This window comes from Schistocerca americana, chromosome 11, assembly GCF_021461395.2.
Source record: "Schistocerca americana isolate TAMUIC-IGC-003095 chromosome 11, iqSchAmer2.1, whole genome shotgun sequence".
In the NCBI taxonomy this organism is placed as follows: Eukaryota; Metazoa; Arthropoda; class Insecta; order Orthoptera; family Acrididae; genus Schistocerca; species Schistocerca americana.
This window is the reverse complement of record NC_060129.1, coordinates 21,110,363-21,124,761: the sequence shown is the minus strand read 5'-3', so window position 1 is coordinate 21,124,761 and position 14,399 is coordinate 21,110,363. Positions and strand designations below refer to the sequence as shown.

The window sequence follows — 14,399 nt, the reverse complement described above, 5'->3', positions numbered from 1 at the left end:
TCCTGCGGGAGTCCACTTAGAGCATGTATATATTTTTCAAAAATACTGTTTCAGTTAAAATATCAGCTACTGCAGGAGATTTTGCACGGAATTGAAGGACTAACAGGCAGTGATATTCCACCACCTGAAAAAGTAAAACAAAACAGCACATTCTTATTTGGCAACATCTTTGTGGGAAATCAGGATATGTGCAGATATTTCTGCTTTGCTCGCCGCATGCAAGTCAATATATTTTATTTCAGTGAGACATACTTAAGCATCCAAAAGCTGTTTGTCTGGAATGCACCAACCTTGTAACTTTCGAACAGGCAATCTGAATTAAAGCATATTTTCGAAGCACATGTAGGAACAGAGATGTTACTCATTGAATTCGTTATATGTAAGGATTGCTGGAATAACTCTCAGCATAGCTTGCTGGTTACATATAAAACTAGTAAATTGAATGAGAGTCCATAGAAACAGAACTTTAACTAGATTCTTCAAAAAGGCAATGCACCAAAATGCGCATGTGTCAGTATATTTTACACTATGTACAAATTTGCAGATGTGTTGCATATTCTTTAAGAGGACGCAAAGCACGTGCGTTTGACCAAAAAATGGAGGCAATCAACACTAAATTAATGGAACTGAAGGTCTTGTTAAGAGAGGTGCTATAAATTTGAGGTGTTGAATGTTCATATACAGAAATATGAACTGTGTGTCAACGAGAAAACTAAAGGAGTCAGTATAAAACTAATGTATGTGTGAAATATCGATGTGATAGCTAAGGCACTTCATGCCCGTCACCACCAATTGTCTCAAAGTAAACCTAAGTTGTAAACTGTCTCAAAAATGGCGTAGTTCAAAAATGGTTCAAATGGTTCTGAGCCGTATGGGACTCAACATCTGAGGTCATCAGTCCCCTAAAACATAGAACTACTTAAACCCAACCTACCTAAGGACATCAGAAACATTCATGCCCGAGGCAGGATTCGAACCTGCGACTGTAGCGGTCGCACGGTTCCAGACTGAAGCACCTAGAAACTCTCGGCCACAACGGCCAGCAATGGCTTAGTTTACACCAACATGTTGATGAGAAAGTGTAATGTTAAAAACTGGAAATTTGACTGAAGTTACTTTGGTGAAAGTAAGGTCAACTGCAACAAGACCATTATCTCTCAGTAATATTTAAGCCAGTAACTGACAGGCTGAAAGAGCTGTCATGTACTATGGATTGAAGCAGAAACAGGAGGAGGAGGAGGAGGAGGAGGAGGAGGAGGCATGCTGAGTTAAGACAGAACATATGGGGTCATCAGGGCGAAACCATATTTCTTAGGAAAGCACACAATATGTTTAACCACGAAGGCAGTAAGAATTGTTAACAAGGAATTTGGAAGATTGCCTTGGCTGTTACAGTTAATAATTTTGAAAATGGCGAGTGTTAAAAATATACCCTGAAACTATAAAAACATGTGGTGCAATATTAAGCATGATCAACGCATGTAAAACCCCGAAAGGATGAATGGATATCTCATAGAGCGACAAATACAGGACTGTAACTACAGCAGCAGTAGCAGCTCCACATAGTGTAGGTAAAAGTCGAAGTTCAGCAAGAAAGACTAAACAATCTGCCTCTGAAGTATATAAATTATGGTAACTAAATGAAATCATAGCTCGATTACGCCTGTTTACAGCTTCAGTTAGGCAAGAGAATGCAGATTACATGAACAAAATGTTATCGATCTTACCTGAGCTTAGAAAAATATGCATCGTCGAGTAATTGTGGAGAGAGTTGTTCATGAGCTTTACAGACCTGCATGCAGAATATATCTGATAATACGAGGAATGGATTATGCATGGCAGGCTCATCTCTTAGATACACAGGACTACTTACAATCAAATAATGGTTTCAACTACATTCTCACAGTCACAGGCACACACGGTCACAGGCACAGAGGTTTCTGAATAATTGTTGCACACAGGACTAAATTGACTGCCCAACAGACTTGAGGCATATGATGGAAGTGAATTTTACGATAGGCATTTCAAAGCAGAATTGGAATGATGTGGGATAAATCATTATTCAACATTCTCTCATTTGGAAACTAATATTGCCAAATGGTTGAACTGGATAAATAGAAACCGAATGTGGAAGCAATTTAATCTTCAACGTACGTGCAAATGTCTGAACATCCAGCCACAAATCATTGCAAGTATAATCACATTATTCACCACAGAATTAAGAACAAACCTATTGATGTTACAAACGAATTATGGGAACGCTTTGAACCCAATATGTTCCTCATACAGCAGGTCATAAGATGTTGAGGGAACAGAGCATTGATGAAATGGCTTAGTTTCTCATCAAAGCACTACAGCTGGGTGAACACTCGCATTTTGCTATGTAATACGAAAAGCAAAGCTCAAACCATGCAGTAGTGTGATATGAGTGCTAGGAAACGTATCAACAAAGTTGGAGGTGGTATTCTCGAGAAGCAGCGATCGGAATTTTGTATCTCTGGATACAATTTCTGCGGAGTTGGAACAAAATTGAAATAGCACCTAGCTTATGGTGATAAGGGCTTTGATGCTTTGGACAATGTACGCAAAGAGCACACAATCGCCTACACTACAAACAAAGATCACCATATTGCACACCAAATACTCATTGATAAGGCTGCGCAGGTATGTCAAGGGACTGATATTCATGTAGGACAACCTATGTCTGCATATGTGGTTGATAAGGCAATGTTTGGGTACTGGACTAACCTTCAAGCAAATACTGAATGCAGCTCACTGCATACTAAACAAGAAGAAAAACCTATGTGATGTTTAAAAAATTCGTGACAGCGGCAAAACGAGCCTAGAGGCAGAAAGAAGGAAGGAAAGGATGTGTTAAAAGGCATAGGTTGCTACCAATACCAAAGAGATCTGGTGGACCAATTCTGTTTATGATACCTCCATTTGCTGGGCTGTCAGCCACTGGTTTCATTAGCTAGGAGACCTGATATATTTCAAGCAGTACAGAACGTCCAAAAATGCGAAAAGTAATTACAAGCAGTTAAAAGGCATAATATGACCATGGAGGCCATCGCTATGGGTAAAGGCTTATATTTACAATACAGGAAATAACTTGGGTTGTACATTTAAGAAAAAGCCCACAGCAGTGGTACTGGAAAGAAGGATTAAAAACATAGATCCGCTTAAACTCATCAGAAAATTTAAAATCGCGATATTTTACAGCGTGTTTATGTAGGATACATGGCCTGAGACAGTGTGGAAACCCAAGAAACGTGGAACTGTCAATGTAGATGTTGTTCAGGGTATGTAGCGCTTTGTCATTTAAGGTCACATGAAAGATTGTGTTCTCATTTTACCAATAGGAACCAGCTGTTGTACAATGTTTGACACTACCATAACTTCAGTTCATACCTCTGAGGATATTTCTGCATGGTATTTTTCCAGAAAATTGCATAAAAACAAGCAGTATGCAAGTCTCCACATCATTTGAGGCTGCAATGTAATTACGTACACTCAAATGCTAATTGGTCTAAATTGAATGCAAACTACTTTCCTCCAATAGATGAGCAGGGAGTAGTGATGTACAGAATCAACTGGTCTGGAAACACACGAAAGCATAGCTAACGTCACTGAATTAATAATAAATTGCGTCTAGAGAATGGGGAAGTTGTGGCAATACCTCCTGGCTCTTGCGACATTGTCAATTCATATGTACACTTGAAACGTTTAGTTGAAGGATTTGAGGTACATGTAAACGTTAATATGTTTAAATCAGAGATAAAAATGAAACTCATTGCGGACTTCAGTCACAAATATTCAATAGGATGGCTACTACATTTCTCAAAGGGTCAAGTGATGGTGTATAATACTGATAAAAATTTTGAGTTAATCAACTGGTGGCCATACTGTCAGTAAGTACAATTCGTGTAGAGCATAATATTGCAACGAAGTTTGTACCTTGATGACAGGTTAGTCCATACTACTTATCCATTTTTTCCTACAATGGGTCCTGCTTATAAAAGTGAAGAAAATGAAGTCCACAATAAACATGGGCTGCTACATGAAGCCAAGGTGGCGAAGGGTTCACAACCATCATTAATGTGGCAGGTACCGTGAAGTTAGGCTGCCGAAGCAAAAGTCAAAAGTGAACTCCGGGAGGTAACAGAAGAATGGCATGTCCCTTACTGGCAGGAAAGGGAGTCTTCAAATATGAGGGAATAGTATGAGTGGCCACACATGAGAGAGATACAACATGCCTATCCACTGAGGAGGACATCATGCCAGTATATCTAGTAGTTCAGTATCTTCTGCACAGACACTCAACTGGGCTAGTGAAAAAGCCACCAGTGGCGAAACGTATTCCGTGGTGGTGGAGTGTGTTAAGACACCATATGATGGACAGAGGTACAGAGGAATAAACTAAACACCCACACTCTAGTTATGAATGGACATGGGATAAAGAAAACGGAGCAGGGTGGTCTCATCAACTCACCTGGAAGTACCACTTAGGAGATGTAAGACACTGAGGAACTAGGTACTACGTAGAGCTTAGTAAGAATACATGGGAGGACCAAGGAAGTTTCGTATCAGACATGAGCCCCAGGAATTTTCTAGTTTCGGCGAATGGAAGAACAAAAGGCGCAAGATGTAGGATGGTGTAAGAAACTCATTTCACCGAGAAATATTCATACAAAAGGTTTTGGAAGTGGATAGTGAAAGCCACTGCACAAGCTTCATGAGAAAAGACGATAGGAACGACGCTGAAGACGCTGCTCAAGGAGACAAGTTGATGTAGAACTGCAACAGATTGTAAAATCCTTGACAAAAAGGGAGGTGGGATGGCTGGTGGGAGAATCCATAATATGGTTAATGGGGATAGCAAAGACAATGATACTCAGATAAATGTGTCCGACAAAGCCAAACCATATAAACAGATGTATAAGGATGATGGTTCAAAATGTGGAGAGCACATCTCCACAAGCGAATCACATTCCTGCACACCTCAGTCCGCCAGGGACCAGGACATGCTACAGTAAACTTGAAGTGCATGGAATTGAACAGTCTGCAACGGAAGGATAACGTTTGGAAGATGCTTTACTTGGTCATCACAGCTATGTGAAGGTCGTGAGGGAGGAGTAAAGAAACCTTAGAAGCCTTAGAAACCTGCCAACTGGGTTTGCACTCAGGTGGGGTAGAAGTCGGAAAATGGATAGCACACAGAAAGTGATCACTTGAGTATGTGTCAGAGGGAGTGGGCCATTCAAGATGACGGGTGAGCTGGACAGTGCAGAATGAGAGGACCAAATGGTAATAAATGTGAATGGAATCTGAAAGAAACATGGGTGCTCCAGTGCTAAGAGGGATGATTCAGAAGGTCAGCTAAGAGGTAACCTCTTGGACGGTGTTCCGGGAGCCTCAAAGCAGATGGTGGGAACTGAAGTCACGAAGTAGCAAAAATGAGTGAAGGAGCTGACCAATGAGCTGGAGTAAGTCTGACTTCGTAACAGCAAATAACAGAGGGATGTAGATGTTACAAAGAGAAAAGGTGAAATGAAGGAGGAAAAAGCAGACTGCAACAGCTACCCAACGAGTGTTCAGTGAGATGGATGACCAGCATGGCTCCATGAGGTGGAATGCAGTCCTTGGGGGAAAGGTCACAGAGTCCCAGAACGAAATATGAGAGGTCAAAGGGGTTGTGAGGACAATTTTTTTCTTGGAAGCAGAAAACAAGCGAACACTGCAATTCCAAGAGCAGCTGTAATTCCTCCTTGTTGGGTCTAGTACCACAAATGTGCCATTGGAGAAGAGTCATAATGGGGATAGGGGAGGAGGGAACAAATGACAGTCACCTTGCGGTTGCCGAGTACCAGCCTTCAAAAATTCACTGCTACAGGGGCAGAGGCTGGAGAATCCTGTTCATGAGATCTACAAACATTTTGTCATTCTCCTTGGGTCAGCCTGTGAATTCCATGGCAGAAAATCGGTAGGCAGTGGGCACCAGCAAAATGGAGGTCAGCTGGGTGAGGGTATGTGTGCCAAGAGCACTGAAGGGGATCTCTAAGTCAGGGAAGGAGAAAACCGTTCATTTTTGTTTGATTTCTTAGAACTTTCTAGTTGGCAGATGAAGACTACGTTTTTAGCTGTAGAAAGTATTTGTGGGAGTACTGCTTTTGTCCTATCAGCCTGATAGTTGTGTAGCAGGTGATTTCGTCATCAGGGGCAAGGATTTGATGGCTTGTTGTGCAGCTGCAGGAGGAGAAGGAGATGCTACTGTGACCTGAGTGATTGAACTACTGCAATGCTGAACTTGAAGTTGCAAGTCTGGGTGGGCATATTCTCCATTATTCATGGCATAGCAAAAATGATACTGTAAATGCCAGATGGTAAAATGCAAGGATCTTGACTAGCAAACAACTATGAGTGACAAGGTGGAGTTTGATGTCCTTCACTCAGATCTCCTGGATGGCTCACTCATTAAGACACATGGGACATTCATGGGATTACAACTGATACAGCAGAGAGGAGGCAAACAGCTGCCCTCATGAGCATCTCTGCCAAGAGCAACACATTTGGCCATGTTTTGACAGGATATGTGTTTTATTATAATGTTGAACTCATTTTGTTTGTAATGTATGGTTGGACCATGATGACTTCATAGTCTGCCTTAATCTTTGAGGCAAACACTACTTGAGCAAATGGTAGAAAAAGAGTGCATGTGGGCTTTAAGTTTGCATCAATCTTTTTCATTACTCAATGGGCCACAGTGATGCCATGATTAGAGGGAAGTGTGGATTTCTCTCTCAGTGAGGCCATCTAACATCAGAAGGTAAAGAACACCATGTGAAGAATTTAGTGAACAATGGTCCTCAACACAAACAGGATAACTCTGGAGGAGTGATGCTGTAAGCAGTTGTAGGGCCTGAAAATCACAATACGTCTTCAGAAGCAAAGTTGTATTATATAAATGACAAAATAATGTCACAGGGCCTGCAACTGCAACAACACCTTTCAGAATAATGCAAGCATTAACCGTAGAAAAGACTGACCACCTCCGGTACGTGATACCATGAGGAATTGATGTACAGCTCGTATGGCCTTGAAATCATTACCCTCATTTAATAGACACACTCTAAGACATTGATTGAGCCACTGCAAAAAATCCCCATGATTGCCAACATCTCCAATGGCATGCTCCTTCCAATTGGGTGTCCCTTCAGAGGGGGATTCACACACCGTAAATGACTGTTCGCACCTCCCGAACTCCTGACAGAGGGACCAACTGGCATTTGGGAAAGTAACAGTCACCACTCTCTGGGCCTGGCCTGTATCAGAGGGTATGTGTGAACCCTACTGTTGACCCAGAGCTAGGAATTATACATTACCTTGTCACCTGTAATGTGTCTAATGAATGAGCCAGCCTTCAGGATCACACCAGGATGATGGAGGAACAAAGAGAATGAGGATTTACCAGTTAAGTCTTCGCTACCTTACTGAAACTGGCACCAGCTACTCACAATTCTTCTTGATAATGGCCTGTAAACTGTCACCACTACAAGCTTGTGTGTTTCCTGAGCACCACTGTGGCACAGCATTGAAAGAGTTCTCCAACACTATATTCATTGATCTGAAAGGCTGGGAATCAGCTCCAATTTTTTGATTTATAGCCACTCACCCTTCCTTGTTCTACTGCAGTATGACATTAGCTTGTGGCTATCAAGATGAATTTGTTGAATGTCAGTGATTTTCAAGTGATGTTCTGGATTAAGCACAATACAGCTGCTGATATACCACCTGAACCTTTGTCTTCCTGTACAGATATTAGACATGAGCTCTATTTATCTAGGAACAGTCACATAACGGTTGTTGCACAGAACAGCATTACTGACAATACTGCCTTGTAATGTTGGTGCTTATTGGTAATTCTGAATAATTAAAGTAGTGCATTTTATTTCTGAAGTACTCTCACAATAAATAATAATTAATATTTCTCAAAAAGTTCTGCAGTGAATTATGAAAACTTACCTTGCACTATCAGATGCATATCTTGTTGAGGCTTCCACCTGAAACATTTCAAGAAATGGCCAGTGATTTACAACTGATGGGACAGTAACTAAATAGATTTATATTAACACCCACCAACATGTGATTGGTCCACCAAATGCTGTAAGTGAAGCTTGAAAATATCATTAAAGAGGACATGATAAACTGTTGCAGTTAATGAAACAGAATATTAGTCAGAATTCACTTTCCATTTTCTCAATTTGTCTTCAGTACTGTAAATAACTACACAAGCTAGTAATTTGGTTGTAGCCATACTTCCTACTAGATACTTCACATTTTTAACCTGTCATGCACTTCCACCTTGTGTAAAATTTTCGTTCACCTTTTTTTATTTTGAAAACTGCCATTCACTGACAGAAGAATCGATTATCATAAATGAAACATTTGGGCCTTTGTGCTCTGGGCAGCCCCGATGAACTTGCAGAGGTGAGGAGCGACTTCTAAACCCATCCTTAAGTTCACATCCAGAACTACATACAGACCTGAACCATTAAATACACAAACATTAATAAATATTGGGAAACTCAAAATACTTTCAGACACTATAAATGTATAACAAAATTGGTATTACAAAACAGCACATTCACAGATGAAGAAAATACCACATTCAGAGAACTGTAGATTTTTACAGAGAACACAGGGAAGAAATTCGCGAAACTATCCCAGAACTAGGCTCTGCATTCATAAACGTCAAATCTATGTTGCAATCAGTACCAAATTTTTCCATTACCTCCAGAAAGACTCACCCCCTGAAATAATCCAATATTTAGATGAGAGGTACACAATAATTGATGCACATTCATCAATAAATCAAGTTAACAAGAACAATGCAGAAAGCAAAACAGTCCTGAGAACTATGTTGAGAAGCATCTGTTGAAGTTCCAGAGGAAAACATAAGAATTTTATTAAATTTTTATCCTCAGATTGGTACAGAATGGAGATGAGAACACTTTCTGCCTAAACTGCTATTAATTAAATGTATTCACAACTGGAATTTTGACTTATGCCATTCTCAGGTGACAGCTTACTATGAACTATGTCGAAATTATTACATGTCATGCCTAGTCATTGGGGAGTGTATATAAAGATGTGCAGTATGATATGACCGACAGAAATTAGTACATTAAGTACTAACATTGTCTGGACATACAGATTATGAAGACTCCAGTCTTGTAATGACTATGGAATTTGCAAACACAGTTAACTCAAGGAAAGTACTACCTCAAAAGGAATTATAAAGGTTTCAGACATCACACTGACTTACCACTTGAGAATTGTACAGCTGCCAAATTAATTTTGAATAAATATGTACCATAACAGTCCAGGGAGGAAATGTTTTCATTTATAAATGTCTGCCTGACTGTGGATGTAAGAAAAAAGGACAAATGGTAAGAAAAAGACAGTTAGCTAAATTGTTGGCAGATAACCATCCGTGCCACCCCACATATATATCACTAAATCACTAAAAATATATGCAATCAACACTAATATGATTTGAGAACATCACATAGCTTATGTGCCAATAACAAAGCACAATTCCAAGAACTTAATAAATTTCATAGTCAGATATAGATACCTGTTGAAATTGACCATTACCACTGATTAATAATAGTGGTTCCTGGCCTAGATTAACTGATAATCATGTTCACAGAAGATTAAAAGAAATTCCATGAAAGGTTCAAGGAGAAAACAACAGCAGAAATTCTAAAATACAAGATATATCAGGGATGGCTTAGGACAGGAAGGTCCTGTGATGGGCAGATTGATGAAGGACTAAAGTGGCAAAATACTATTGGAAAACATTTGTAAAATTTTAGAAGGCTTATGACTATAAAGCACGACTGCTTTTATTCAAAATTCTTAAAAAATCTGACATGCAGAATACAACGTGAGTCCTTTTAAAAGAACTTCAGCCTCATTTGATATAAGAACAGACTTTAGCCAAGGCAATGGACTAACTCCATTCTTCTTTCAGACCATATAGGAAAATGAACATTGAACAGATGGAGCACTTGTCAGAACATAATACCAGAAGTTGAATACTACTTGGTTAGAAAATTGATGTCAAAATTGTCTGTTATACTTTTGTAGATAATTTAGCAATACTGATGGTGTAGAGAAGGTACAAAACAGAGAGAAAGAAAAACAGTACGAAAAGCATGACTACTCATCTCCTCTGATAAGAAGCAGTAATGGGGAACAGCAATACTGCAAAATCCCACTCAAATACTGAGTATGAGAGTATCAGGGGAAGACAAATTTAAGGATCTATGATAACTCATATAGCCAAATGGTGGAGAAAATGGAGCCACAAGAGGAAGACTATGGAAGATGGACTTTCCATTACAGTAAACAGATGTTCATAGTAAAAATTCATTCTCCAAAACTGCAGAACCTCTGACTCACAAGGCAGTCATTTGGCCAGAATACACATCTGCATCATAAACACTGATTTCAGATTTAACAAATGATAATGAAAATTACGAAAAAAGAAAAGATATTAGGAAACGGAACACCAGTACAAACATTTAAATTCAGAAACAATAGACAAGTATACATAAATATGTAGGAAAATAACTGAGGCCAAAATTTGGCAAAGAAGGGTAATGAGTCTTAGCATACTGAAAAGAAAAACTGTGCAGCAGCACTGAATCTTTTTTTATTAAAAAACTCATTGGCTTACAGAAGTGCACAAAGACCTACAAGACACTTGTATAAATAAGCAAGAAATTGAAAACCAAACCAAATACAGAAACCGAATTGAGTTGATAAATTCTCCACAACAAAATAATTCCAAAAAGACAAGATAGAAACTATACATCAGGTGAGTGGAGAGAAATACGTGTACAGATGAAGGAGTAGCATAAAGAAATGTAAAACCTTAGCTGGCCTGTAACTGAGCAGAACAAAAAAATTTGTTTCTCATTTGTAATACCTTCGCAGTACAGCATAGTGGTGGTGCTGTATGTACTGCAAATGAACTACAGCAAGGAGGTCAAAAAGTCTCTGCAAATATGCAGATAACAGTATTTGGAGTGTTTTGTTAGGTTACAGCAGTGCTCAGAAGTATTTTTCAGTTGTGTTGTTATGCTGTCAGTACTGCTTGCATGCAGTCACAGAAGAGCAATGCATGTAAGTGTCACTTCATCAAGCGCTTCATGCTGCTGTGGTTACGTATCTAGTAAATGAGGAAAATCATACAACAATGTAAGTATATATTCTTTTAGCTCAAAAGTATGTAACTTGCCTTGATGGCATGGTATTCATTAACCACTATAACTCAGGTATTCACTCAGTGATTGTTTACTTGTAGAGAACTAGAAGTATAACAAAATGGAACACTTGCTTGATGTGAAACAAACTGTTTGGCATGTCTTCAAGACTGGGAGGTAACAGTCTAGCAGTGCTACAGAGTATGGCATATTGCAACAACTAACAAGTGTGCAAAGTCAATGGCATGAACAGCAAGTAACAGTAACCAATAAGCTAAGGTCCGAGCATCCTTGATGAAGAGCGAGGATGAAAGACATTGATTTATTTATTTATTTTATTTCATTGGTCCCTCTGTGGGAATTTGGGAGATATGACCTAAGGTGAGAACAATCACTTAAGGTGAGTGAGCCTCTTTGAGGGACTTCCAGTCAAAAGAGCGTGCTGTCAGAGACACTGGCAATCATGGTAGATTTTTTCGCAGAGTAACCCACCACCTTGAAATTTAAGGTGGGTCCGATGCTTATGAATCTAACAGCAAAGACTTCTCATTGTTACAATCTTATTGGTATACAGTTGCTATGCTTTTTTAAAAAATAATATGAAGAAAATAATATATAAAGTTTTCTCTTAGGTTACAGCAAATGCAATGCTTAACAATTGTTAAAATGGTTCAAATGGCTCTGAGCACTATGGAACTTAACATCTGAGGTCATCAGTCCCCTAGAACTAATTAAACCTAAACAACCTAAGGATACTCAACAAATTCATGTCCAAGGCAGGATTTGAACCTGTGACTGTAGGAGTCGTGAGGTTCCAGACTGAAGCATCTAGATCTACTCTTAAAGTGGTTCCATATAATTTGTTACTACCTAGTTGATGAGAATATAATTTATATAATGCACATGTCAAAGAAAAATAAATGAAAAGAATATGTAATAGAATGAGTGCAGCGAAAGAAAATGCTGTATTTGGAAGTGTAATATAGTCAAAGTAGCACGTTGGCTGATAATGGCTTATTTCAACGTATTTGAGATGAGAAGGTCTTGGTACAACCTCGAGCTATTCTCATCTGAAATGGTTTGTGCTAAGGACAGAATGATTTGTAGGCAATCAGCTGTAGCTCCAAGAGAAACACCTCAACAAATCAGGGATGATCTGAAGCAACATAATGGACTGAGCCCACGCACGTCTACCATAAAAAGTCACTTAGTAACAGGCGATTTACATGATAAATGAAATAAACCAGCTCATAAATTCAAAAACTAGGGACAGGATAGACTTTCCACGGAAACCTTGAACTTGGAATGCCAAAGACAGATTTAAGGTTTTATGGAGTGACAAAAATAAATTTAACATTTTTTTTTCTGATGGTGTGGAGTATACAGGGTGAGTCACTAACTATCGCCACCAAGAGTAACTCTGAAAGTATGATAGGAGTTGAGAGATTTGTGGGACAAAAGTTGCATGGTACAACAGGGGCCACAGTATGAAATTGGTTGATTCAGAGATATAAAGGTCAACTTTACTTTTTAAATGGGATGCTACAGTTTGATACTTATTTTCTGATGGCAGCTATGGAGATGAATCCGATGATGTTTAACACTAATGTCTTTGAAGGTCAATGAAGGCCAAAAAGGTGGCTTGAACATCCATTTACAGAAGGTGTTCGAAGTGATGACCATTGGTATCAGTGCAGTGCTGCGATCTTCTTACCATGGATGGAGTGGTATTTCTTATCACATCAGCACTTATGGAAACACATGCTCTGACAATTGTCTCTTATATCTCATGCAAATAGATATGCAGACTTGTAATAAATAGATTACAATTTCATATCCTTCAATTACGCAATGGCAGTTTTTTGTATTACACATTTATGTTTATGTAATTGTAACAAATGCTTTCTATAAAACATTTTTGAGTGCTACTGTAATAGAACTGTATTAAGACCCATGGTGAGATGAAATAAGGAGATAGTAAAGAACAGTGGCAGAGTACAAATACTGTTTTGTTCTGCAGATCACTATATGCAATCTGATGACCATCTGGACAGCAGCAAAAATCCTTAAGTACATTGATGTGAGCTCATCAGATCAAATCAAAATGTGTTCGAAGAAAACAACTACCATATTTTACAGACTGTAAGGTGCACCTTAATTTTCAAGCAATTTTTAAGGAAAGTACATTTTTACCATTTTTTTATTAGATTGCAAAGTCAGCCTAAAAATTTCTTAGTTTATAAAACCAAAATGACCTTGTAAGATCACTGACATTCATTATCTCAACTTTCCTCAGCATCATTGTCCTCTATATATAAGATGGTCTTCATTACCATTATGAGCATTATTTATGTCGACCTACTAAAAGATTTAACAATGATATTTTCTCTCACCCTACATTGCAACTGCTTGTTTGTTTGTAGATCATTTTAGAACTCCCTTTGTTTGAATTCATGTTGGGCTTAATCCATCATCCATTTGTTCCAATCCTCTTCCATTTACAATTTAAATACACTGAAATGCCATGGAAACTGGTATACGCATGTGTATTCAAAGATAGAGGTATGTCAACAAGCAGGATATGACACTGCAGTCTGCAATGCCTATATAAAACAAGAAGTGTCTAGCACAGCTGTTTTATCAGTTACTGCTTCAACAATGGCAGGTAATTAAGATTTAATTGAGTCTGAATGTGACATTATAGCCAGTGCATGAGCGATGGGACAGCATTTCTGAGATAACAATGAACTGGGGATACTCCAGTATGGCGATTTCACGAGTGTACAGTGAATATCAGGAATCCATTAAAATATAAAATTTTTGACATTGCTGTGGCCAGAGAAAGATACTGCAAGAACGGGACCACCAAGAAATGAAGAGAATCATTCAACATGATGGATGTGCAATCCTTGCAAAAATTGCTGCAGGTTTGAATACTGGGCCATCAAAAAGTATCAGCATGCAAACCATTCAACAAAACATTACTGATATGGGCTTTTGGAGCCGAAGGCCCACTCGTGCACCCTTTATTACTGCACGACACAAAGCATTACACCTCAATTTGGCCTGTCAACACCAGCATTGGACTGTTGAGACTGGAAACATGTTGCCTGGTCAGATGAGTCA

General features: G+C 38.9%; 1 protein-coding gene across 1 annotated transcript in view; it reads right to left on the bottom strand.

The window, feature by feature from the left end:
* LOC124553957 (zinc finger protein 708-like) overlaps positions 1–14,399 on the bottom strand; it is an 88,446-nt gene that overhangs the window by 33,624 nt on the left and 40,423 nt on the right. Inside the window, exon 3 of the mRNA XM_047127972.1 lies at positions 8,023–8,060. Coding sequence (XP_046983928.1) covers positions 8,023–8,060 — 38 coding nt within the window. The remainder of the gene's footprint in view (positions 1–8,022; positions 8,061–14,399) is intronic.